Source organism: Chinchilla lanigera, unplaced genomic scaffold (genome assembly GCF_000276665.1).
Source record: "Chinchilla lanigera isolate Chin_1 unplaced genomic scaffold, ChiLan1.0 scaffold00077, whole genome shotgun sequence".
Lineage (NCBI taxonomy): Eukaryota > Metazoa > Chordata > Mammalia > Rodentia > Chinchillidae > Chinchilla > Chinchilla lanigera.
This window is the reverse complement of record NW_004955478.1, coordinates 5,323,228-5,349,538: the sequence shown is the minus strand read 5'-3', so window position 1 is coordinate 5,349,538 and position 26,311 is coordinate 5,323,228. Positions and strand designations below refer to the sequence as shown.

Genomic DNA, 26,311 nt, shown 5'->3' with positions numbered 1-26,311 from the left:
GTACCAGGAATCGAACTCACGACCTTGCACTTGCCAGGCAGGTGCTGTGCCGCTGAGCTAAATCCCCAGCCCCGAAGGCTTTTCTTTGTGAGATAAGAGGCACGCTCACTTCCTGCGGTCGGGGAATTCAGGGACAGGCGAGCGTGGAAGTGGAGCTCTTGGCAGTTACTTTGGTGGTAACAAGACTGATCTGACCAGAAATGCTCTGTAAAGCTGTTTGTCTCCAGTGCTTCTGGATGAAATAACTAAGAATCTGTGGGTCTCCATTCAATCTCTTTGAAATGGGTTTTCATATAATTTATTGATTTATATGCATGTATAATTTATTAATGTACCGTAGCTGGCTTTTATTTTGTCTTGTTCTCCTTTCTAGCCTTATGATACACTTGTTAAAAGTTTTCTTTTGCTTCGATTTCCCTTTTTAATTTGTACTTAATAATTTTAGAGCTCCCAACTATATGTCAGCCATGCTGGTCCTGAGTGGTGATCAAGACTAATATAATCCCTAACCTAGTAATGCTGTCAAATTATTTCTTTTACCACCTAACTCAGGAATTCAGTTATGGCCACAAGTCACACATTGGACCTATAGGTGCCAGGCTAAGTACTCACTTCCTAACTGCTAGGTTGCCAGAATTAGAGACCCAGGCACTGAAGCTACAGCGTTTGAATCATGGGTCCAGGCCTGGTGTTTGGAGCCTGGAGTCACAGAACTGGCATAGTGGAAGCAGGGCTTTCTTTTCCTATTTATTTTTCCCTGAGGTTTTTTTCATCTGGGGTGGAAATTAAGGGGGCAAAGATGAAGGGAGCTTGTTTGGGGACTGTAGTAGGAAGGGTATTTGTTTAGTTTTAGAGAGACTTCATTTCTTTTTTTTCCAGGATAGTAGTATGGCTAACTCCTTATTCCCACTGCCTAGACACATTAAAAATACAAAGGTGGAAATAATGCCTTCTTTGTGTACATGTGTTCATAGAGCACCTTCTTTGTGCTAAACGTTGTTCCAGGTGCTTAGGGTATGATAGTAAACAAGCTTTCTATCAAAGGCTAAGCTGAGATGGTAATTGCTAGGAAGAAAATTAAGCAGGCTCATGCACTGGTCAGTTGTATATAAAGTTATTATTTTATGAATGATGTTATTTTAGATAAGTTGTGGGGGGGCTCTACTGAAGTGGTATTTTAGTAAGGATCTAATGGAAGTGAAGGAGGCAGACATAAACGTGAGATGAGGTGAGGGCGTTCCAGGCAGAGGGGGGAGCAAGGACCTCAGTTGTTGGGGAGGGAGAGGAGGGGCTAGGGAGAGAGTGGGAGGTGTGCAGGTCAAGAGGAGGGCAGATTACAGCAGCGGGTACTGGCTTTGGTGTCAAGCTTGGGTTTCATTTCCAGTGTGATGGGAACCCAGGGGAGCACTTTAGCGAGACATGGTTTGTGTCTACGTGGACCTGTCTGGCTGCTGTGTGAAGCGCTGGTGGTAGGGGAGGCGGGAAAGGAGTCGGGGAAGCTCATTTGGAGACGTGGCTGGGACAAGGTCTCAGCTAGAGGCTGTGGAGTGATTGCAGGTGGTCAGATTGGGGATCTATTTTGCAGCGGGACTTGTCAGTGGATGTGAAATGGAACGAGAGACCAAAAAGGAGCTCAGATGTGACTTAGAAGTTTTCCAGATGAACAATCAGGGGAATAGTGGTGACAGACACTGAGACGTGAATAGGCAAGACAGGAAGTCCCAGCAGTGAGCTCAGGGGCACATAACAATTCGAGATGGGAAAGAGGAGGAGGAAGCAATAAAAGAGGTGGAGAAGGAGCAGCTAGTGAGGTAAAGGGAAAACCGAGTGTGAGCCACACGCACGCATTAGGTATTTCAGGAAGCAGGAAGTGAGTAACTGTTTGTTTCAGGTGCTGCCAGGGAGGGAAGTTAGAAGACCTTCCTTTTTTGGCAAGGTCTTCAGCCACCCGACAAGGCCAGTTTCAGTCGAATGTGGGAATGAAAGCCCACCCGATAGGCATGGAGAGAGAATGGGATATGAGCAAGACTTCTGAGGAAATTCTAAATGACAGAGGAGCAGAGAACGGGGTGCTAGCTGGGGTGGTAGCTGCGGCCAAGCAAAAGTTTTTTAAAAATCAGCTCCAGTAAAACACATAGTTGTTGGTAAGAATGAGCCAAAGGAGCAGAAGATGTTGATGATGCTGACTTACAGGATGCTGAGAGTGACTCTGCTGAGAGCAGCCTGCTTCCTTTGGCAAGAGGGGATGGGCATCCACTGCTCAGGTGGAGGGACTTGTCTGAGCTACCCGCAAAGCCAGCCAGCCACTTGAGCAGGGGGAAAGGCAGGGGCTGTGCAGGTAGACAGAGGGAGGTTAAGAAGCTCTCTTCTGACTACTTGGGATTTTGTTTTTTGATCGTTTCTAGATGCCACATTGCTCCATTCAAAAAAACCAGTCATTATTTACCGACCTCTGTGAGGGGTGAGGGAGGAATCTGTGAGCTGGTTCACCTGTTCATCTTTCTAAATTCCATACTAGCTGGCAAATTGAGATGATCGTCATATTTCATATTCATTGAAAAGCAGTGATGTACTAGGTGAAGACAAATGCATATTTTATCAACAACAATGTTTCAGAGAAAGAAACATTAAATAAAATATAGTTAAGGTATTTTTCCTAGAAATGTGAACTTTATAAAGGTGAGGTTTTAAGTTTCTTAATTTGCATGACTTCAGTTGACCCATTATTAAAGCCTTAAAAAAGAAGAAAGTGCATTTGACAGCCTGAGTCCCCTCTGAGTTTTGCCTGAGATCTGGCAGATAGGAAGACAGAGAACATAATAGCTAATTTTTTGGAAAGCTGTAAAAGCTCAGCGTAATTATTGTCACCCATTACCTGCAGGTGCCTCATGAATATTTTCAAGTGTTAAATGGGAAAGATGCCCATGGATGGTACTACTTACTTCCAGCACTTGCTTTGCCTGTCGGCTTGGTAATCAGTGCAGTACTTCCAGCCTGCAGTCATCAGTGTATCTTGAGCTTCAGGAGCATCTGCAGGACTTGTCCCTGGAGATTGCTGGTTGATTAGAGAGGAAAAGGAGGGAAGTAGTGTATGTTGGTCGGCCCCTGTATCATCTCTAATAGCAGTTATCACAGCAGTATTAAACTTTTAAATAAACAGAGCCTACCTGGCTTAGCTGACCTATTGATTGACAGATCTCATGGCTCTTTTTCTTGCATCAAACAATGAATCTGGAGTCACACAGCCTCTCACAGATGACATCTTCTACTTCTGCTCCTAATACACCAGGTGCTTTTTATTTTTTGTGCCTATTTCTATGAAGATGTTGGTCAGAAAATCAGACCATATTGTAGCATGTTCTGTGATAAATGTAGTCTTATTATGACTCCAAAGACACAGCGGGGATTGTATACATGCTAGTTTATCTTTAAAGGACATAGTCTTTATTTCTCACTTAACCGATGTCTAATAGTACATCTTACTGTATATCATTTAACTGAAATTTTTCAAAAGATTCCAAAATCTTTTTGTAAGGAGATAAGATCAGTCTCATGAAACTGTCCTAACTTTACAGTAGACCTTGTCCTAGTGCAGCTGCATTTCTGCAGCTCTGGAGTTTATAACTTATTTTGACGTTTCAGGTGTGCTCTTTTGTGAACATAAATTGCTCAGGCGCACATGGGATGATATTAGGTCTCTATCTCATTAGATGGAAATACTAGAGCCTGGTGTATCTGTTTCTTTGCATATATCTTAATGCCCTAAGTCTTAGTTACATAAAGGTAATACTGAATTTTACAGCCAAGAAACAAAAGCTTTCCACAGTGAGCCCTTGACTAGAATGTAGGATAATAACGAAGGGTTACCCAGTAAGATCAGTGGAAAAACCCTAGTTTTAAATGGCTAATATTTTAAGGCCTGGTGTCTCCTGAACTGTTAGTCTGATGCAATATAAATTTTGATAGAATTCAAAGCATTTGAACTGTCCTTCATCCATCTTTTTAAAAACTGCAGCACATTTACAGTAGTTTGTGACTTTCCAAGGTAGTCTTCACTGCCACTGTACTCCTATTATTCTGAAGTGGAGAAACAGACTTGCCTTGGCCTAGTACCAAGGACGAGCCAAAAGTACCAGGAAAATGAGAATATTAAAGTGGTCTTGTTATTTTCAGCCACAGAACTCACCCACGGGAAGCACTGGAGGCTACTACTGTATGTAAGTTAGGATTCATGTTGTGGTGTGATCATTTGAGTTCTTAGTTGTGTTATCTTATCCTTGAATTCTTCTTTCATTGCATTTATTCTTATTGTATTCTGTAACTCTCATTTTTCCCATTTTTAAGGCATCTGTATTCTACCTCCTGAATGATGGATCTTGCCTGTTGTCTTCCTCTTTTCTTTTATTTCTCTTTTTTGCTAAGTTCACTTCTCCTTAATATCATGTTTTTATAAATACCTGAAATTGGTTTCTGTTCATGTTGCTTGACCTTAAGGTGAACAAGTACCATCATCCAAATGTTTGCGCTGATATAAAATGCATGGATTGTCTTTAACTGCTTTTGTGCTTTTGTTTTCTATCTGGTTGTCTTTAGGACATAGATATTTTATTGTGTTTACTTCTCAGTAGTTTCAGATTATAATGGGGATGGAGTGGGAAAATTTAGTTGGAGTTTTGAGAAAACTTTTGTTAGTTAAACTATTTTAACAATTTATTAATGTGCGATAGCAGCATTTGCTCTACATATTAGGGTGATTTCTTTTTCTGATGGGAGCTCTAAGGCCTATGTTCTGTTAGCGATAATCGGCCTGTTTTTTGGTTTCATACCTTTAATTCCTCTTTCCCAGTAGCCACTTTTTATACCGTATAATTAATCTTCCTATCGCCATCCAGACAGAAGAAGAACTATGAATAATGCGTCTTTATCCCATTTGTCTCTAAAATTAGGATATTATAGGATATTCTTCAGCATTCTTTCAGGTCATCAGTTCTACATCTGGGGGTGGGGACAAAATAGGGTTTGTCACCAAATGAAGTCAGAAGCTTCTGTTTCTTTCCTTAACTACCTTGAACTGAAATATTTGATCAATAACATTCCTCTTTCCTGTGTTTGCTTCCAGTTAACATTCTTTTGTTTGGTTAACATTTTTTTATTCCTTTCACAATTTTCAGTTTCTCCTGTTATCTTTACCCAGAAGTTTCAGTGCCAAGTATGTTCAGTATGTAGCACTGTTTGCCTTGGAATACAGTTATCCTCCTCCCGCTAAAACCATTTCAGCAGGAGCTGAATTATCGACTATTCTGGTCTTATAAGGAAAGTTTCTGGCTTAAGATTAACGTTGTACTAGGTAGAATCTATATCCTTCCAAACTCTTAGCTTTTGTATTTTACTCGTTTATCATTGAAGTTTAGGACAGATCCCCTTTATGGGCTTCTAACTGTAAACTCCCTCTCCTACTCTTTTCTTCGATGGAGAATAGGGAGGGCTTCTCTCCCAACTTTCCAGTGCTTTAACTTTTTTTCACCAAGGTATATAGAACATAGATTCTGTAATTTGGTTAACTTTGAGGTTATTTTATCTAATTCAGTAAAACCTTGGTTTGTGGCTGTAATTTGTCCCAGAAACATGCCTGTAATCTGAAGCACTTGTATATCAAAGTGAATTTCCCCATAAGAAATAATGGAAACTCACGATTTGTTTCACAGCCCCAAAATATTCCTATAAAAATTACTATAATAATGTAATATAATACAAAATAATAAAGACAACACAAACTATAAAGAAAAATAAACAAATTAACTACCAGTTGTGTTTGAAAGCCTTTGTGGCTGGTGTGAGAGAGACGAGAGAGAGGAGGGTTATTGTGTAGGTTGACTTTCACTATCACTCATAAAATCACTGCTTTTAGTTCATTGGAATCTTTTTCTTTTTTGTGCAACTTTAACAAGGAAGCCATCCAGTAACACTTGGTTTTGCCTTCATTTGAGAAGTTTGTGGAAATGTGACATTGCATTGTCACATATTTACAGCCTTCTTGGGATGGTGCCTTTCTACAAAATTTGCACGTTTTGCGTATCTCCTTAATCTCCTGGGAAGTAAAGGATTCCTCCACCTTTTTCTCCTTCTCTTCTGTAGACAAGATCTTCCCTATACCCTCTTGCTGGTGGGAGATGATCACCCACAATTCTGCAGTGAGAGAGAGGGAGAAGAACCATTGGCTCAGTTGTGATCATATGACATTTGGCATCACAGATGACTTGTATTAGAAGACATTGCTCGTTGATCATGTTAAAATTTTCTAGAAATGTTTGCACGTGGTGCTGAACACTCACAGAACAAGGTATTTGCAGCCCAAGGTTCAATTATATTTTGCACCAAAATTCTTTCTTTTCAGTGTCTCGTGATGCATTCTATTGCATGTATAATTTATGTTTCTCACGTTGGAGTTCCTGGCATTGAAGTGGATTAAAAGGTTGTGTTAGTTTTGCATTGTTGTGTACTGAGAATCACTACTACTCAGGCCATATTTGCTAGCACTATTGAAAAAGTTACTGGGATTTAAAATAGATTCAAATAAATAAATAAAATATAGATTCCAGGACACCCAGAGACTTAGAAATCTCTCAGCTCTGTCTTGGTCCTTCTTAGGGCTTCAAAGGTCCTTCTTTGGCCATGGGGCACTTCTATGAAACCTTTGTTGGAATGAGGACATCATCATCAGACTGTAAAGTGAGTCAGTTTGTGGCAGAGGGCTATGTTTTCAGGGACTTCAGAACGTCAAAACTTCACTCTTGAATTTCAGTTTCAGAATGTGTTAGGGAGTAGCACAGTAGGTAGAGTAGACTTTTATTATCTCCTATTTTGACTTATGGGGGTAAAAAAGCAGTTTCATGTGGATCACCCTAGAGGTTTCTGGGCAATAAAGCTATTGTGTCTTCTAACCTCAAACACCAAGCCATGAATTTTTTTTTTTTTTTTTTTTTTTTTTGAGACAGGGTCTCACTATGTAGTTCAGGCTGGCCTTGAACTTGCTATATAGCTCAGGCTGGCCTCAAACTCACAATGATCCTCCTGCCTCAGCCTCCAGAGTGCTGGGATTACAGGCCTGTGCCATCACGCCTGGCCCACCAAGCCATGAAGTCCAGTCTCTCAAGTGATTATCAGGTGCTTGCACATGAATGCTAGTTGCTTCCATTGTCTCTGGAACACATTTAGTTTGTGGAGAGTGGGCACATACCCAGCATTACTGCCTGGCTCGTGGCCCAGTGCTTTTGGATTAGGGGATTGTGGTCCTTCTGTATTACAAGTATGCCGCTAACTACTCTTTGTGGTGGTACATCCTGTTCCTCTTTGTATATGATGTAGACTCCACTGGACTCAGAAGTTGATGGACCTATTCAATATTCATTCTTGTGGGTGCTGTATGTTTTTATATCTTCACATTTCCCACAGTGTACTATCTCAATCATCATTAATTCTATTAGACATTCTTGTTGATCAACCCAAAGTATCCAGGGTAAGGAAGTCCAAAATAAAGAAGAGATGCTGTTTCTTCACATTCACTCTTGAGGTGTTCCTATAAAGAATCAAACTGGAAAGTTTGAAGGACTCTTGCAACATTTGCTTGTGTAGAAGCACCCAGGGACCAGTAAAACATTGATTTTTAACACAAGCCAGGAATAGCCTATGGATACCATCTACCATCTGAAAAACATTCAGATTTTTCCTCTGGACTCTGCTATTTATCTAGAGATGACACCCTTCCAAAAGATACTGACAGCAAGGAAATCTAGGTTAAGACCATAAAGGGTCCATAACATCTAGAAGTTAGCATTGCCGGACTAAGCAGATGACTCTCAGCTATTTGATTTAAAAAGGCTTCAGAGATTTATTATGAGATTTATTCATTAAGTAGGATTACTGAGTAACGGGCCCTGGAAAAATAACAACCAACAATAACTTACAAATATCTACCTGTACTGCTCAAATTCTATAACCACTATTTCATTTTTTCCTAGCTTTTTAAAATGAGTAAATAAATGTGATCCAGGGCAAGGGGATAGTGATTAGTTTCTAAGAACACTTGAAATTACTCAGATTAGAAAGGTACTACAGAAGTGTGTTATTACTACATCCTAAAACTAAGCACCGTAACTAATGATATCACATCTACTTACAGTCATGTGCCTTTTTCGGGAGCGGGGCTGATTCTGTAATTCTTCTCTTCTAGGTAAAGGTCATTTGGTTACTTGTGAAATGTTTTGCTATCAATTTTAAGTTATCCTCATTATCCTACTGGAACTTTCTACCTCCTCCTTTTTTTCAGTGTGTTACATACTTTTTGACTAAAGTTTATCATTTTATTATAATGATGCATGATAGTATAACAATGAACAGAAATAATAATGTGTCTGAGAGCCAAAATATATTCCAACTCACTAATTCATATACTTGGCTGCCTGAAAAAAAGCTGTAATAACAATAACATTTTAATTTCTCTCTTCTGTTGGGATTAAACATAGTACTTATGTGAATCACAGAATAAAACATGCACATTTATTTTAAATAATCAAAGAAATTTTTAGTATATATTAAGAAAAACATTCTGTGCTCATTTTTTTTCACGTTTTGCCAACAACAGAAAAATATGGGGAAACCCCCTAAATTTTAAATAGATTCATTAAAATACATTTTTGGTCTTAAATGAAAATTTATAATTTTTCCATATTATACGTTATGTTGTTCATTAGGTATGTAAGTTCAGGAGTTAGTTTACTTTTCTTTCTTCTAAATAGCATGGTAAGTTTATGAATGCTTAGAAATTTGTTGATTTTTTAACTCTCCAAGAAATGTCACAAGAAGAAAATATTTCGCAAACTCTTCTAAAGCAGTTTTAATTTATGTTTTCAGTCTTAGTTTGCACGTAGGGTTGAGAATTTCAAATTTCAAAGAAAAATAACTTGTGAAGTCTAGTGCAGTGTGCATGCGTGGATAAATGAATGCTATAGCTTTAAGATAAGGTAGTCTGGTGATTCAGTGCACGCAACAAGATCGATTTGGAGCTGGCTCCTACTGTTAGCTTTTTTGAAGATGGATTCTCACGCCGAAAATAACACAACCTATTCTAGATAACAGCAGTTTTCCCCCTGAAATCCACCAAAACTGAAGAAAAATCCAAGTGACTGTTCTAACAGCTGTGTGGCCTGGAGTTCACTGGGGAAGCTGGCTTCCTGCAGTCCCCTATTCATCACCTGCTTCAAAGACAGCCTGGCTGGCTATAGTTTGCAGGCCAGGTAGGGTGCCATTGTGCACAGTCTGGGAGGATTAGTATCAAAGCTGCGGCAACCAGGCCCTTGGTCTCAGGCTGCCATTCAGTCTAGCAGGGAGAGGCTAAGACTGGCCAAGGTCACAGTCTCCAGTGTGGAGTGGACTGGGAACGGATCCTGAGAATAGAATGCTTTTTATGAAATCATGATGCAAGCTTGCAGCACAGCAGGTGCTCTTCTGGAAGACATAACATCTGTTTATGTTGGTATACCGTAGCTGACAACGAGATAATAGAGCTTTGAAATTTATCGTTTTATTTTTTAAAAGACAACTGTATATACAATAATCCAGATGCGTATTTAGCTCAGATCTTTTATTTGAAAATCATGAAGAAAACTGACCGATCTGATTGCTGCTTTTTACATGTGTATATTTAAGCAAAAAGCACAGCGTACTGACTATTAACCATTTACAACCATTGCTGATCAGTAGTACCCGAATTCTTGGCGAGCAAATACCTGGCATTCGACATAATTTTTTTCAATGTTCAGACATTTGTGTCAACAGTTTGTAAAAGGATTTTCTGAATATGGCCAAGTGTTTTGAATATGAAGAGGTGTGAATAAAATCCCCCCACCAAATGAAGGTATTTCCAGGGTGAGGCAATAATGACGCAAAAATAAAAATTTCAACTTGGACAAATTAGGGTAAAATTAAGCTGTACATGAGTTGTCATGACGACAAGGATGTTCTGTTGATGAACTGTCCTCCTCATTGTCCAATCAGATAGTAGAGCTGAAGCTGGAGCATGAACAGGAGAAGACGCACCTATTACAGCAGCATAACGCAGAGAAGGATAGCCTAGTCCGAGACCATGAACGGGAAATTGAAAACCTGGGGAAACAGCTTCGCGCTGCCAATATGGAGCACGAAAATCAAATTCAAGAGTTCAAGAAACGAGATGCACAGGTAATTATCAATAATATTTGATAAACGGGTATCTAATTTTAAAAGTCATCAGCGCTAAATGTTTTCTTATTATTCTTACTGGGGCACGCTGTTTGATCATTTGCAAAACTGACATAAAAATGTGATTTTTTTTGTTTTCTCCACCCCCACCCCCCGTTTGGGGGATGAATAAGGCTTTAACTACAGAAACCACAGGTAGCCAGATTAAAAATCCCATGGCGCGCTATAACTTGGCCCCTTTTTTATAATCTTGTCTCAGTTCCTTTCATGATGTTTTTTTAAGGTATCTGCCCCTTACCCCTCCCCTCAGCCTTAGAAAATCCCTAAGAAATATCCCAGTCTCACTCCTTGCTTTTTGTTTTAATCTCTGTAGGTAATCAGGCAGCTGTTTTAATATTTGCTTTTCCTCCCTAGTGTTGCTTTTTTCCTTGAGACTCTATATTTGATTAGATCACTCGGATGGTAATTGATAAAAATGCCTCCAGAGAAGGGCTATTTCCCATCAGGTCTGTCGCTTTTTCCTGCATGCACGTACACATGCCTCCTCGCCTCCATCTCTGTACTCCCTGTTGGAAGCCATTTGGCAGAATAACCCCCAGCTGTGGGAGCATTTGACTCTTCAAACTTATGGATGAAATGTGCACTGTCAGCATGGAAAATTATCTTTATAAATTTCAGATGAAAAAAAATCTTATTGGGTATGTATCTTTGTTGTACAATACGTTGTTTAGGGTGTATATAATCCAGGGCCTTTAGTATATATCCTCTTGAGATTGCTGTGAAATTTTATTAGGGAAAAATTTGGAGGAATTGATAATAACAAAAAGATAATTTTCTTTTCTAATAAAATCATATCATGTGCTAGGTCTACATACCTCTCATACCTGTTTTCCCATTGAAATCTAACCACACCAACCACACCGCAAATATGCTTCTCCCCCTAGCTAGTCTTCCTCCTAAAATAATAAAATTTTCAAACAGCAGGTAAATCTTCTGATATGTCTTTAAACCATCGTATGGTTACCTAAACATAAAAAATACTGCTAATTAAATAAGATGTTAATTTTTTGAGCGGAGAGCGGGAGGCCATAAGGCAAAGAATAGCAGTTCTTGGTTATTTTTCATCTGACCTTGGGTTGTCTTTTACTTTCAGAGAATAACTGGTACAATATGAATATGTCCAGCACAGGTTTTTTGTCCATCATATGCATGTACGGGAAAAATATTTTCAGTTTGCTTTGTGGTGGTCTGCTAACTAAAAAGGTAGTCATTGTAGTAGCCATGGTACCAGAATAGTCAGGTGGTTCCAGTTAAGTCATTGTGTATTGTACTTTTGCCATCAACCTCAGTATAGACTTTAGATAATAAAAGCTGGTCTTTTGATTTTCAGCCATACAATTTATTAAGAATATTTCCAAACTTAACATTCTCCTTCCGACATGATGCTAAACCCTACCATTGTCTTTCCATGATAAGGATGATATTGGGTCTGAGTCAGTATAGAATCTGTTTGCATAGTAAAATCGAATAAGGGATACAATAAAATACATTAATTTACATATCTTTCTACTATTTTGGTGTTGTGGGTGGAAAACTGCCACAAACAGAGACCAAATTTGGGGGAAATCTTTGTGATTTTGCCTATGCCGTATCTGCCGTATAGGGTGCGGTTCATCCAATCATAACAAAAGGAAATTTTAGAATTATTACATATAATTAAGCCACAGGGATGGTATAATAAAGTAAGTAATTGAATTTCTCCTCATTGAAATATTCAGTATGAGACTATATGACGTCTTCAAATATTGTATTGTAGTATATTTCTTGTATTTTCTGTCTTTCTTGGAACGTTTTGCTAATTGAAATTTCTGTCTTGGGAATGCCAGTAAGCAATTCAGGCTTAGCCTAAATGCATTCTTGGCCAAAAGGAAAATAATTTTGTGTATCTTGTACCTATCTTGTTTTTAAAGAACACATTTTTTTAAAACTTTATCTATGTTATATTTTTTTAAAAAATTTTATCATGCATGCCAAATGCTAATAATTTGTATTTATCTTTGGTTGTTCACTGAGGATATTAATTCCAAGTTTCCTTTAGGTAAGTCCTGAATTTTCAAACTATATCTTTTCGTGCTTGGGATCTATAGAATCTAATTTATATTAGCTTCTATGTACTGAATTTCATTCACAAATTTCCAAAGAGCAAACTGGAGATGTTTTTCAAAATACAACATTTAAAAAAAAAAATTAGTGTGGTGTTTGATGCAGAACAAACATATCAGTCTTAAATGTTAGATTGTGTAATTTTTTTATTTTAGTTCCAGAGATCTTGCAATTCATGTTTGCCTGTTCCAGTTTAGCAGTGGAGGCCATTTTGTAAAAAGGACTATTTGAAATACTTAACCAAAAGAGGACCAGTGCAGTATCTGTTTTGGATTCCATGGCTTTGTTTGTTGCTTGTCTTTAATCAGGGTCTTGAATGAATATAATTTTTTAAGTAACTATTTTTGGACTCTTCTAAATATGTAGTGTATTGTATTCTGATAAATAATTATTAGATACAGCAGTTGCCTGCCTTAAGGTGAATCCTATCAATTAGGAGCTTCCTTTGATGATTACGCCTAATAGTTATTACAGGTTAGTTTTTCTTGTAATAATTCTCTTCTATAGAACAGTTATAAGCTATCATAAAGCATCTAAGGACAGTTAACCATTTTCCTCACTTTATTTGGTGCACTTAGCTAATTTGCTCAATATGTGTATATTTTTGTTGTATACTTTGGTTTTCAATAGCAGGATATATTATGTTTTGATAATTCCACTTGGTAAAAATACAAATTAGATTTTTATTATCCACATTAAAATGTTCAGCATGGCATCTACTGATGTCATAATGTTTAAGAAAAGGCATCCAGGTCAGCAGAAACCAAGACATGCAGAAATTTATAATCTCCTTGTCAAATATTGCTCACTTATCAGGATCCTCTTGATGAAATTATTTTGGAAAATGATTTGACTGATTCAATCATGTTTTTAATATGGAGAAAATTTATGAAAGTCATCTCAGTTTCTTTTAACGTGAAAGAACTGTACATCATTCCTGTTTTACTTCTGTACTGTAATATAACGAAAGAATGTCTGTACATTATCATTTTGAATTAGAATTTAAAAAGAGCATAGATTCCTTGATGACTCAGTTTTCCTTTCAGGCCCCATTTAGAGATTGCTTAATCTTTACGTTTGCTGCCTAAGTCAGTGGTGTACACGAATGCTTTTAGGCTTCCATGTAGAACCTTTGTGTTCCCCCTAGAGGCGATACACCATCTTAGCATAGCTTTGTGACCTGTTGCAATACATACAGATCACGGAGGCAGAGGAGCCAGCAGCCCCTGTGAACCACCCTCGGTATCATGTAAATCATATATAACATCCTTGAAGGTTATCAGTGATGTCTAAAGATATGTTAAAATTTTCCATAACATTGGCATCTAAATGTATTTGATCCCTTAAGATGGGAATCCTGATTCTAATCATGATTAAACAGTTTTTGCATAGTAAGTGGACAGGTCTTTATTTTGCTATGGTGATCTGCATTAAGAGGTTGAACATACAGCTCATTCTAAATTTGTAGTGTCCTCTATTTAAAAGATTCCCCCCAAAAGTTATAATTTAATAATTAGATTTCGATGAAATACTTTATTTCCATGAATTTTCAAATATGAACACAGGATATAAATCTTAATTTATAAACTGGGTACATGTGTACATTACATAGATTAAACATTACTGTTATTCTTCAAAGACTGATAACTCAAAGGGCAGATTTATATAGTCTGAACATACCTACCCATGTACATGGTCTTTGGCAGCATATTTCTATTGAAAACATTTGATTTTAATTTCATTGTGTACCTACTATTTTCAGAAGGGATTCAAGGCAGCATTTTAAAATGAACATATACTTAAATAAACCTGAAAGTAGTAACTAAGCAATAGATATTAGCCACATCAGAAAATGGGTACTTGCTATAGTTAGGGGCAAATTTTACTCTCAGCTTGCCTATAAACCACAGCAAAGCAGGAAATATGATGAACTGTGTGGTACTAACCCAATGAAAGAAATCATAATTTTTTTCTTAGCTCTCAATTCTGAAAGAAATCTGTTAACATGGGACCAAATATAAAGGGCATTGACCTGTAACTCGTGATGTTCTTTGTATGATAAAACATTTGCAAATAAAAGCTGATAGGAAAAGCTTAGACTCACTAAAGATTTTCAAAAAATATAATTAGCAAACTTAATATGCCAAAATTTCATTTAAAATTTATTGAAAATACTAAAAATAAAAAAATCAAATCAAAAAACAAAGCTTGGGTTCAGGGTGTACCTCAGTTGTAGGGCACTTCCCTGTCATGTGCCAGGCCCTGTGTCTCAATGGAAAAAAAATGCTTTTTGAGATCTAATTTTGTAGATGGTATAAATCACAAAAAAGTACATTTTAAGGTCCACCTGCTAAATTCTAGTGCTGTCATTTTACCATTGTGCCTGGAATCTGGAACCCTTAAAAATGTCTTTGAGAAGTAATTTAAAAGGTAATGCCCTAGGAATAATTTCCAATTTTTATTTATTCTCTTACATCAGAGTCTCTTGTTCTCTAAATGTACCCTGTAAAACCTACAAGAAATAATAAAATCAAATGACACTTCCTTCCAGGATGAAAGATTTTTGCACCTGTGCTAATGTGGCTCCTACCTTATCTGCATAACCAAAATAGTATTTCATCATCCATATTTATTCATTAATATCATTCCCTTTGTTCTGAAGTCATAAAGATTTTTATTTCTTTGAGTCAAGCTAAGATGATTGCTTGGAAAAGCCGAAGTATGTGGACTATATTTTCCCACAACCCAGTGAGGCTATCACTGTTGATGGCACCCTGCCTTTTGTTCCCTTCTCCACAGAGCACATACAGGCCCAGCAGATGTGTGCACACCACACTGTGACACTTCTCCTCTGATGTTCCTGGTCATTGTATTAGGGGGGATGGCGGGGGGTTAGGTGTGCTCTAAGTATTACATAGGTTTTGCTCAAGGGTACTAAGTTTAATGTCAGGCACTATAAGATTGGTGGGAAAATTTTTTAACATTTTATTTTTATGTTGTGAAAAGAAAATTAGACTTTGTGGATAGACCTCTGGTGAAGCCTTACATAATTTTTATTTATTTTCCTTAGGTGATATTTTTATAGTATTATCTATTGGCTGTATTTAAGGGAACCCACAGACTTTCTGTGTACACTTAAAATATAAATAGAGGTTCTCCTAACTGGACCTTTTAAAAAATCTGTGGGGAAGTACTATATTTTTCTCACACCCAGTAATAGTTTCCAAATAAAGGGGTCAAAAATTCTCCTATTTTGCAAAAGATAAGTGATGGGAAGTTCTTATTTTATTAGTATCCAGTGGTGGGTATCTAAGCGTATTACATATAAGCTTGATAATCTGTTTCTACTATTTATATATTGTTCTATAAACTATTATGTGTAAGAATTCCAATTTTCATGTGCTTAGCTAGGCCAAAACATAAGAAAGTACATTTCAAGTAAAGTTTACATTTTTTATAAGACACCATCTTTCTTTTCCATTATAATTCTAAAATTCTATAATAATGTTTATCTTACAAACACAAAAGTAGTAAATATACATATGGTTATCAATAATGCCTTTTGGTCCTCATTATAGGGAAAATTAAGTTTAAAAAGGGTACATACGGATTGAAGTAAGACAGTTTCTTTCTCTAAAAATGATCCAGTTGTAGAAATATCATACATTACAGTATATCTGTAATCCTGTGCATATTTTTGAAATGTGATGGTTGCCATGGAAACTACATTCCATGGTATGTGGTCCACTTTTAGATAAAGAATATTCCTTTAAAGGCAAACCTTCTAAATAATAACATATTAAGTATTCCCTTTGAACCATAACTGTATCAACTAATGATTGGTTTAAAAATCTGTCTTTGGGTCTCATTTTATTTTCTGTAGAAATATTAAAATTATTCTTGAAAAAGAGGTAGCTAAATGTTGCAGCCTCTTTAAGTATAAAGTATAATGTGATTGCTCTGTAGTTCCTACAAGGAACCAGAAGTCATTTTTCATAGGTTATTCTACCAGACATCAAAGTTTTATTTATATCAAACAATAATGTAGTCATATTGAGTAATCTAACAAGATGACTACATCCAGTTACTTTAAATTGACATATCATGAACCTGTAATTCAAGGTCACTCTCTTTTCCAGGGTCACAGAACTAACAAAGTAGGACTTGCTTCTTAATCTTAAAGTAATGTTCCTTCCTTTGTATCACAGACTCCTCCAAGGAAGATTTTTTTTTTTAGAGTTTTTGAAAATACTTGGCCATCGCAAAAACAAACAAACAAACAAAACAACAGGAAAAGTAACAAGGTTCTATGTGAACAGTTGCCTAGCATCTGAAGGCGACACTGGTACTCTGCATCCCATGCTGAGATTCTCAGAAAAAAAGAGCAGGTTGCATGTCTTTCAGGGATTTACCATACTTGATGTTACTACAAAGTCATAATTGAGTAATGCTGTTTGATTTCCAGTTTTAGTAAGTAGCACCTCTTAGAACCAAAATGAATTTTTATGTTTGTGTATATTTAACAGCAGTAGCAACAACTAATATTTATCATGTAGCTCCTATGTACGAACTTTGTGCTAGGTCTTTTCACTGCATTATCTCATGCAACTCTTAAGTATCTATGAGATGAAATGTAGTATCTGCAAATTCCGTTTTGACCTTCTCATCGTGGTCAGAGGATAATGCATTATACTGATGGAAAAAGAATCAAAAGCATAAATAAAATGCCCATTTTTATATAACTAGTAGTGAGTCTAGCTATGACTCCTGGTAAAGTTCTGTAGCTCCACATACCTGCTTATGTATCAGAACATTATCTCTCACCTGTGTTTATTCCACAGAAATCCAATATATTTTTAAGTATGTACAGTCAATATATTTCTAGATTTCAAGTATTTATACTCTTAACTCATTATATAAATGCAAATTGAGGTTTAGGTACTGATCTGTAACTATCTCTCTGAGATAAATTATATGTGAACAGACAGGTATTTTGTATTAGTAAATATTTGTGGTGCATAGTGAACACATCCTTCGTGGGTAGTTGATACACGTATTGACGCTTCTAGATTCTTCTTACATCCCTTCCCCTGCCTCCCTCCTCCTGGCATCTCTTAGTCCCCTTCCCATTTGCCGAACACTTGTCTCCTTCTTTTCTGTTTTCTTTTATTTGTTTACACTTTGGGCTTCTCATATGAGAGAAATCACACAGTTTTCAAGCTGTGTGTTTGATTTATTTCACTTAACATTATGGAGTTAAGGGACATCCATTTTCCTACAGATGACTCATGTGTATCCTTCTTTATAGCCAAGTAGCACTCCATCATGTGTAGATACCACATTTTCTTTATATGTCATCTGTTGGATGTGTAGGCTACCTCTGTGGCTTAGCTATTGCAAATTGTGCTGCTATAAACATGGGTGTGCATGTATCATTGTGATATGATGCCTTTCACTCTTGGGAAGATCCCTAGAAGGGGAATAGCTGGGTCAAGTGAAATTTCTCGTTTTTGTTTTTTGAGGAATCTCCATAGTGATTTCCGGTGTGGTTGTATTAGTTTACATTCCCAACAACAATGTCCCCCCTGTGAAGCCTTGCCAGAATTTATTACTACTTGATTTCTTGATGATAGCTATTCTTTCTGAGATGAGATGCAATCTCAGAGTTGTTTTACTTTGCATTTGTGTGTGTACTGGCCTTTTGTATTACTCCCTCTGAGAAGTGTCTGTTCATTTCAGTTGCCCATTTTTTGATTGGCTGTTTTATTCTGGGGGGGAGCTTCTAATTTTTTTTAGTTCTCTGTATGTTCTAAATATTAATCCTTTGTCAGAAGTATAGCTGCAAAATTTTTCCTATTCTGTAGGTTCTCTCTTCACTCTGCTCTTTCCTTTGCTGTGAAGCTCATTAATTTGATATGATCCCTTTTGTTGATTCCTGATATTATTTTTTATGCAATTCGTGTTTTTTTTTCAAAAAGCCCTTGCCTACATATACGACTTCAAGAATTTTATGTACCTTATCTTTAAGCAAGGTTAAATGTTTCTGTTTTAATGTTCAGATTTTTAAGATAATTTTATTTTATTGTAGTATATCGTGTGAAATATGGATCTAGATTCATTCTTATGCATGTGGGTGTCCAGTTTTCCCAGCACCATTTGCTAAAGAGGCTATCTTTCCTCCAGCAAGTGTTTTTGGTCCCTTTTTCAAAGATCAGGTGGCTGAATGTGCCTGGGGTTGTTTGTGCATTCTGTATTTTATTCCATTGGTCCACAAGTTTGTTTTTGTGGCAGTACCATGCTGATTTTTTAAAAATCACTGTAGCTTTTTAAAAGAGCTTGAAATCCAGGATTGTGGATGCGTTTCTTAATATGTGCTTTGAAATAGATTCTTCTCCCAACTTTCAGAGTTTATAAAATAGAAAAATGAATGTGTTTTATAAATGGGTTTATTTCTGGTTTTCATAATATGACTGAAACAAAAAGACATGTCTACAGAAAGAATTCAGCAAACTTTTAGGTCAGTGAAGCCTACCAATCTTTATAGAAACTGCTTAGAAGTCTGCATTTTGTACCGATGTCATGTAGATTATTGTGAAGGGATTAGGATAGGTGGATATGGTATATTAACATAGTATATTAATAGAGTTATATTAAAATGTTATATTATCATATTTCACTATTACATATGGCCCCTTCATTCTGTGGAATGAATTTTTAAATCTAAATGAGTATAGTGTTAGTTTTTTTCCCCAAGGGAATCTTAGATTTTTAAAAATTGTTTACTGATACATTTTAGATAGTCATAATGATCATATTCATCATAGAGAATTTGTACCTGTACATGATATTTTGTTTCCTCTTTTTTTCCCAATTCCCTCTTCTCCCTTCAGTCCTTTTCCCCCTTCCTATTTTAAAAAGCTTTGTTTCCATTTTATCCTGTTTTTAAATCTTTTTTTCCTTTTCTCTTCCTTCTTTTCCCCCTTCTCCCACCGTAGTTCTTTCCTTTTGAATAGTTTCTTCCTATTTCACAATATCTGTTGTACATTTTGGTCCTTATTTACTCTTTCAATTTCTCACACCAGGGAGACAATGCAGTGTTTACACATGTGCGTCTGATCTATTTCACGTAAGAGTATGGTCTCAAGTTGCATCCATTTACCTAGAAATGTCTCAGATTCATCCTTCTTTATGGCAGAGTAGTGCTCCATTAAATTAAAAAAATCCCACATCTTCCTTATCCATGCCTGAGTTGATGAGCATTTGGGTTGTTTCCAAGATTTAGCTATTATAAACTGTGCTTCTGTAAACATATGTGCACATACATCCCTATGGTATGAATGTTTAATTCTTCCAGGAAGAGACCCAGAAAGGGACTAGCTGGGTTGAGTGAGACCTCTACTCCTAGTTTTGTGAGGAATCTCCATACTGATCTCCACAGTGGTTGCACCAGTCTACACTCCCAGCAACAGTAGAGAATGGTTCCTTTTTCCCCACAGCCCCTCCAGTATTTGTTATTGGTTGATTTCTTGATATAGCCATTGTTTCTGGAGATGGAATCTTAGGGTTGTTCTGATTTGCATCTCTCTAGTACCTCCTGATATTGAATGCTTTTTATATATACATTTGATGTCTTATATTTCTTCATCTGAGAAATGTATATTCATCTCAGATGCCCATGTTTGGATTGGGTATTTAAATTTGGAGCTCTAATTTTTTTTCAATTTTTTTATATGTTCTAGATATAAGTCCCTTGTCTAAGGACAACTGGATAAAAGAAATTGTCAACAGAGGAAAAAGGCAACCCACAGACTGGGAAAAAAAAATCTTAATTTGGATTTTTTAAAACCTAGTCAATAAAACCTAGTCAAAATTTATAGAAATGAGATCAAACATGGTTTAGTAAGTTCAGCCATGGGATCATTCCCATGGAAATACAGGGAACAATTAGAAGGTGAATTTCTTTTAGACATCTCAGAACAATAGTTTTGAGTTAACTTGATAATCATTTGGGTCAAAATTTTTAAAAATTTATGGTGAACTTGAAAGATAAACACTCCAAAACAAACCCTTGTTCTGTGTGGTGTTGTCTCCTTTGTTACGGGGAAAATGCTTCTAGTTACTCTTAACATGTTGCTCTTTCTTCTCCTAACATCTGCTGCCTCGGTAAAGGTGCTGAGAATGTGGTGGAAATTAATCTTCGAGGAGAAACTGGATGTGTAACTCTTCTTCCTGGATGTCTTCGAAAAGCCATGTTGCGCTTTCTGACCCGTTCAGTTCTGTAAGAGACATCCGTGATGTCTTCTTTTGAATAGTTGAGGTAATTTTTCTGAGAGAGAAGTTGAGGCCAGAGTTCAAGAAATGATTGGCGAAATGATGATATCATCAAGTGTTCAAAGAACAGGCAAATTGAAGCTTATTAAGCTGTCATTTCGTCTTCCATTGAGGACTAATTGGAATCATGCCTGGTTGCATGATAGGAATGATATTTAACACCTGAACATTCTTCCTGACAAAGATGACAGAAATTGATGGTAAGGAGACCTTAAACTCCTGTTCAAAGAGGGGAGCAACACATTATGTGAGAATAAGAGTTTATTTTCAAACAACTTTAATATTTGTGCACAGAAAATATTGGAAAAATATTGTTGTTAAGTGGAAATTTTTAGATAATGAAAATTGACCTACTTGAATCCCACAGTATTGGATCTGGTGGATTAATGTGAAACTTGAGATAACATATTTTAGTTGAAACTAATATTAAAATTCAGTGGGAAAATATTCTTTATTTATCTTAATAATTATTTTAAATTATCTTCTGGCCTCTAGAATATCCTTTTGGATATTTGTGTACTGAAAGGTTAAAGAAATCAGAAATAAATGATAGACAATTAGATTTCCAGGTTGGAAAGTTCACTTGGATTTGTTTTGTGTAGGTCTGCGGGCAAGACCTGAAGGTGTAGTAATATTTGAATGAGAATTAATAGCGTCCTCAGAGAATGAGGCTGGCTGCATTATGTGGCCCGCGTCTCGGTCTCTTTTTCCTTATTTGTAGGTACAGTTGCAGTATAAGGTTGATCAGGGCAGGAAGTGTTCCTCCCATTAGCACGATGACTCTGTGGGGGAGAGAATCTTTCACTGAACCAGGAACCAACAATCTAGTTAGGCCCCGCAGCTCACAACAGGGAAATCTAACAGTGGCAACACTTGTAAGTTCCAAGTCTTCGAGAAGATTAAAATGAGATTAGCGATGAGCTATCTTTTACACTTAAATCTGTACTTGTTAGTGTTCTTGTTAATATGCGCAATGCGTGTGTTCACTCCTGTTTCTGTAAAGCTAATTGCTTGAAATATAAATGTTACCTTCACTTGCTGGGGAAGCTGTGGGGTAGCTCCCGATATCCAGATGTTGGCATGTGTAGCAAGAGAAGTAGAGTGCGAGGGTTGAAAGCTTTTTACTCCTCAATTATTGAAAAATTACTGCTGAAGCTGTCACCTGACAAAAACCATGAGCTCAAGAGGTACAGTTTGTTCTCAGCTGTTCTGTTAAAGTCAGTCCAACTGTGCAAACCATGTTTCAGATTTGGGCAAAACATGAAAGTGTACGCGTGTTCTTTCACCTCTAGAACTCTTTCTAGCAATATGCAATAAAAAGTCACCACCTATTGTCATAAGAGCAGTGCTTCCTTAAAAAATAAGTCAGAGTGCGTAATTACTATTAACGGTGTGGATCGCACTTTGAAATCTCTTTGTTGCAGATGGATATTGATACATAGAACTCTGTGACTTTAAAATTTCATGACTTCAAATGATACATAATTCAAATTTATTTTTGAGTTTTTCTATCTAAACATTAGGACAGAATTATGTAAATGGAATTTCCCTGTGATATCTCCTTTCACCTTGATTAATTCCTTTACGTTTTTTTCCATGTCGAACTACACCTTTAACCCCATTTTTTATGTTCTTGAGACAGGGTCTTGCTAAATTGCTAAACTGGCCAGGCTGGGCTTAAACTTGCGATGGCCCTGCCTCAGGCTTTCAGACTGCTAGGTTTATAGGCATGCACCACACCCCCCAGCCCCATGAAGATCTTTTTGGACTGCCTATTCTGTGCCAGGCACTGATTGGCACCGTGACTGGGAGATTGAGGCTGGGTGCTAGGCAGAGTCTTTCTTGAGAGATGGTGAAGACTCTCAAAGGCGGCGGCAGCAGAGATAGGGCACTGAGGGAGGATGTCAAGACCCAGGTCTGGGGCTTGTTGTGCCACGGACAGGAAGACATCGGTGCCTCTAGAAGTGGAAATACAGGACTAGAGTTCAAAAGACAGATCTCCTTCACCCCTAAAAATGATGGTTGTGAGAATTTGAAATGGAAAATATTTTCGAGTTTTCATTTTTGCAGCACAGAGGACTGAATTCTGGGCCTTGTGTATGCTAGGCAAGTGTTCTACACTGAGCCGTGCCCCAGCCTGGGAAAATATTTTGTAATAACTCCATTGATGTTAGTTTATCTTTTATCAAATCGTATAGCAGAAACAGACTACTCTGCCAGATTAACAACAGACTATGAAGACTGACAGATACTACCTTACATAATTCTGCAGTTAGAGGTGAAATTTAAGATCAGGAAGTCAATGGAAGAGATTTAAAAGGTGAGACTCAGATGAATGAAACAAGCCAGGCCACTGATGACTAAGTTAGGCATGATTTGCGGGTAGGTGCATTTATTTATGTGGAGAGGATCAGCTACATACCCAGCCCAGCACTTCCTGTTCCACTGTTGCTCTACGAACACATCTTAGGTCCAGAGAGAGTTTTTGAAAGGTCAGGTACTATCAACAGACAGTTGGATTAAAAAAATGTGGTATGCATACATACTGGAATACTACTCAGCTCTAAAGAACGAATTTGAGCCATTTATAGGAAAATGGATACACCTGGAAGATACTATGTTGCGTGAAAACAAACCAGACACACAAGCTTATACACAATATGGCATCTCTCATTTGAGTGAGGCACGGCACAAAGAAAGAGAGTAACAAAGGAGGGATGGAAGGACACGTGAGGATGGATCTCTTGCAGATGAGAAGGGGTGTGAGAGACCAAGGACGAGCGGTCAGGGGCAGGGGAAAGGGACATGAGTGGAATAAAGACACCAATGTAAACAATATATGCCAGAAACACAAGCTAAGATTCATAATACCAACAAGAGTGCAAATGGGGGAACTGGAGTTAAAGGAGGGGGGAGGAGAGAAGGGGATGAAAGAAAAAGAAACAGGTTGTGTTATGTTTGTGATCCCACTCCCCAAGGTGATTGTGAACTACATGCACTGCAAACACGTACTCATAAGAAATATATTTAAACAGACCAACAGAAAAGAAAGTCATGTACTAAGAAAGGTCTTGGTCAGGTGTTTTAGCAAGTGGACGAAACGTTACGAGATCACTGTTATCTTGCCATCTGCCCTTTCCCCCAATTCAAAAGACCAGGTGTGACTTAAGGAGCTAGAAAAATTCTCATAGAGGGAAAGATCTGTCCAACACCGAAGAAGAGAGAAATAACTATTACAGATACTGTACTGTGAAATCCCTTCCAGTTACATTGTTTTTATCAGCTGGAGGTTGATTACGGCAGAGAACAGGGAATTTTGATGGAAGGAAAGAGAGTAAAAAAAGGAAGAAGGATACTGCAGGAAGACAGCTTCCTGTGGGATGCCACAGAGGGGCTGTAGTCGAATACTCAGACACGTGGGTGGCAGAGAGGTAACAGACATTTGGGAAATGCAGACAAGTAGCTAGGAAGATGCATAAAGCGTGCATGACTTGCTTTGGTGCTGTTCCCAGGGTCAGTGATGCTGAAACTGTAGTCACTTAGAGACCTGAAAGAAGAAATAGGCCCTCCCCATTTCAGGTTGCTCCTACCCTCATAGACGCCCTGGAGGCGGGTGGAGGGTGGCTTCTTCAGTCAGCTTCTTCAGGGCCAAGTGGAAGGTCTCTTGCTTACTAACGATCTGCTGTCTCTCGGGTGCTAGGTGCTGCTTATTCTTGCTCTCTAGTCCCCACGTTGGTTGCTTGATCATTTTGAGAACGCTGTTCGCTTTCCTACATGCCAGCCCTAGTACCTCATCTACTGAGTTGCCTCCATGGGTTTCCTTGCAGGATTGGGCTAAAATAAGCTGTCAGAAGCAAACAAGTGTCGGGTGTATGCCTAAGGTTTGACCAGCCATGGCCATGTGAGATTACAGCGCGTGGAAGGAGCCGTATTTACGAGCTGTTAGTCTTCAAACAGTGGGAAATTTCCACATCTACTTATAAAGGAATGATTATTTTCATTAAAATTTGATTTAATTGTATGTAGAAGTATAAACATTTTCAATTAGAAATAGTCTGATTTTACTTTTTCTCTAGATCATTGAGTTTGAGGAGGGGAACTGAACACCTGTTATGTGCTAGATACTTTCACTTGTTTTCTGGGCTGAGTTGGGTTCTGCCTCGGTTTTTATAGGTGGGGAAGGCAGACCCAAGCTGTGCATCTTTTAAGGGAAAGGCTAAGATGTGAGTCCAGAGTTATTTGACTTCAAAGCCCATGAACTATCTTTACCCCGTACCTCTTTGTGGGTATAAATTACAGGCAGAGCCATTGGTGGGAAAAGCCTTCTTTTCTTTGCTACTACTCACTGGAGACATGTGGTTAACATTCATGAATATTGTTGGGGTAATTTCACAGAACAAATCAAATTGACATGTCAGAACTATTTAGAAGGGCAAACACTGTAAGCTGCTCTCCCGAATCTTAGTAAAGTGTCTCCCAGCATTTTACACTCAGCATTACAGCTCTTTCTCTTTGACTAGGCATTAATGTCCTATCGTAGTTATAGCTGCAATTTTCCTGTACCATGCAGCTCTTTCTCCTCTAAACCTGATGGCAGCCTGTGGTGGTTTAGATTGTGCTTAGGAATGTTTTTAAACATTAATTTGGTTTGACATGACTTGGTGCACAAATTAATTATTCAGGCACATATTGTTCCATGTAGAGGAAAAGAATGAGGCTGCAGTGAATCACATTCTACTACCACATGTGAATTGTGATGTTTCTAGCAATCAGACGATTAGAGAACAAAAGCTGGCAACATATAGTAACTCTGAATTGCGCCAGTCCCACAAAATTAGCATAAGTATGTGAAGCAATCAGAATCATTTTGGACTTCCTAGGAAAGTGTCCCTATTCTTATCTAGCTCTGAAAGAATGTGAAATAAACTATTCATTTAAGCAAGTACAAAAATATGTCTGCTATGCAGTTAAAATCATGTGTCATTAATCTGAAAATACTGCAGAAACTGACAAATTAAAAACACAAGGATGTGTCTGCAAGGGTTTTTTCAGCCATTAAAAAGCTGCTTCACCTCTCAGGCAAGCTCTTTTACGGCAACTTCTTGCTCAGTGTACTGACATCTTCAAAGGCTCTGACATCTGTCGGCCTTTGAACTACCATTAAAAAATATTATCCCATTTCCATTCTTTTATGCCCATTTTTTTAATTATAGCCCTTCTTTCAAGTTGGGAACATGGTTGGTTTAAATGATGCTGTCCTTTCGTTTTCAGCCACCCAGCTGCGGTTTGAATAAATTGATGTAGAATCAAAGGCGGGACTTTAAAGGAAAAAGGTTTGATGGACTTGGACTCCGAACCAGATGAGGTTTTATGATGAAAAGGGTTTAATCCCAGCACAGGCATTGCTTCTATCAGTTGAGCAGTACAAAGCAATTCATATATATAGGTTCACGCGGAATGATCTATTTTTTTAACAGCACAGATCTCTTCAGGACTTGCAAATGTGGCATTAGCTAATATTCAGAGAGCTGATTTCCTTTCATCCACCAGAAGCTTATGATTATAGTACAGTTCTCGAATT

General features: G+C 37.6%; 1 protein-coding gene across 5 annotated transcripts in view; it reads left to right on the top strand.

The window, feature by feature from the left end:
- Cep112 (centrosomal protein 112kDa) overlaps nt 1-26,311 on the top strand; it is a 517,700-nt gene that overhangs the window by 234,086 nt on the left and 257,303 nt on the right. For all 5 annotated transcript variants that reach the window (XM_005402141.2, XM_005402139.2, XM_013503230.1 and 2 more), the window contains one exon: nt 10,054-10,236. In XM_005402141.2, coding sequence (XP_005402198.1) covers nt 10,054-10,236 — 183 coding nt within the window. The remainder of the gene's footprint in view (nt 1-10,053; nt 10,237-26,311) is intronic.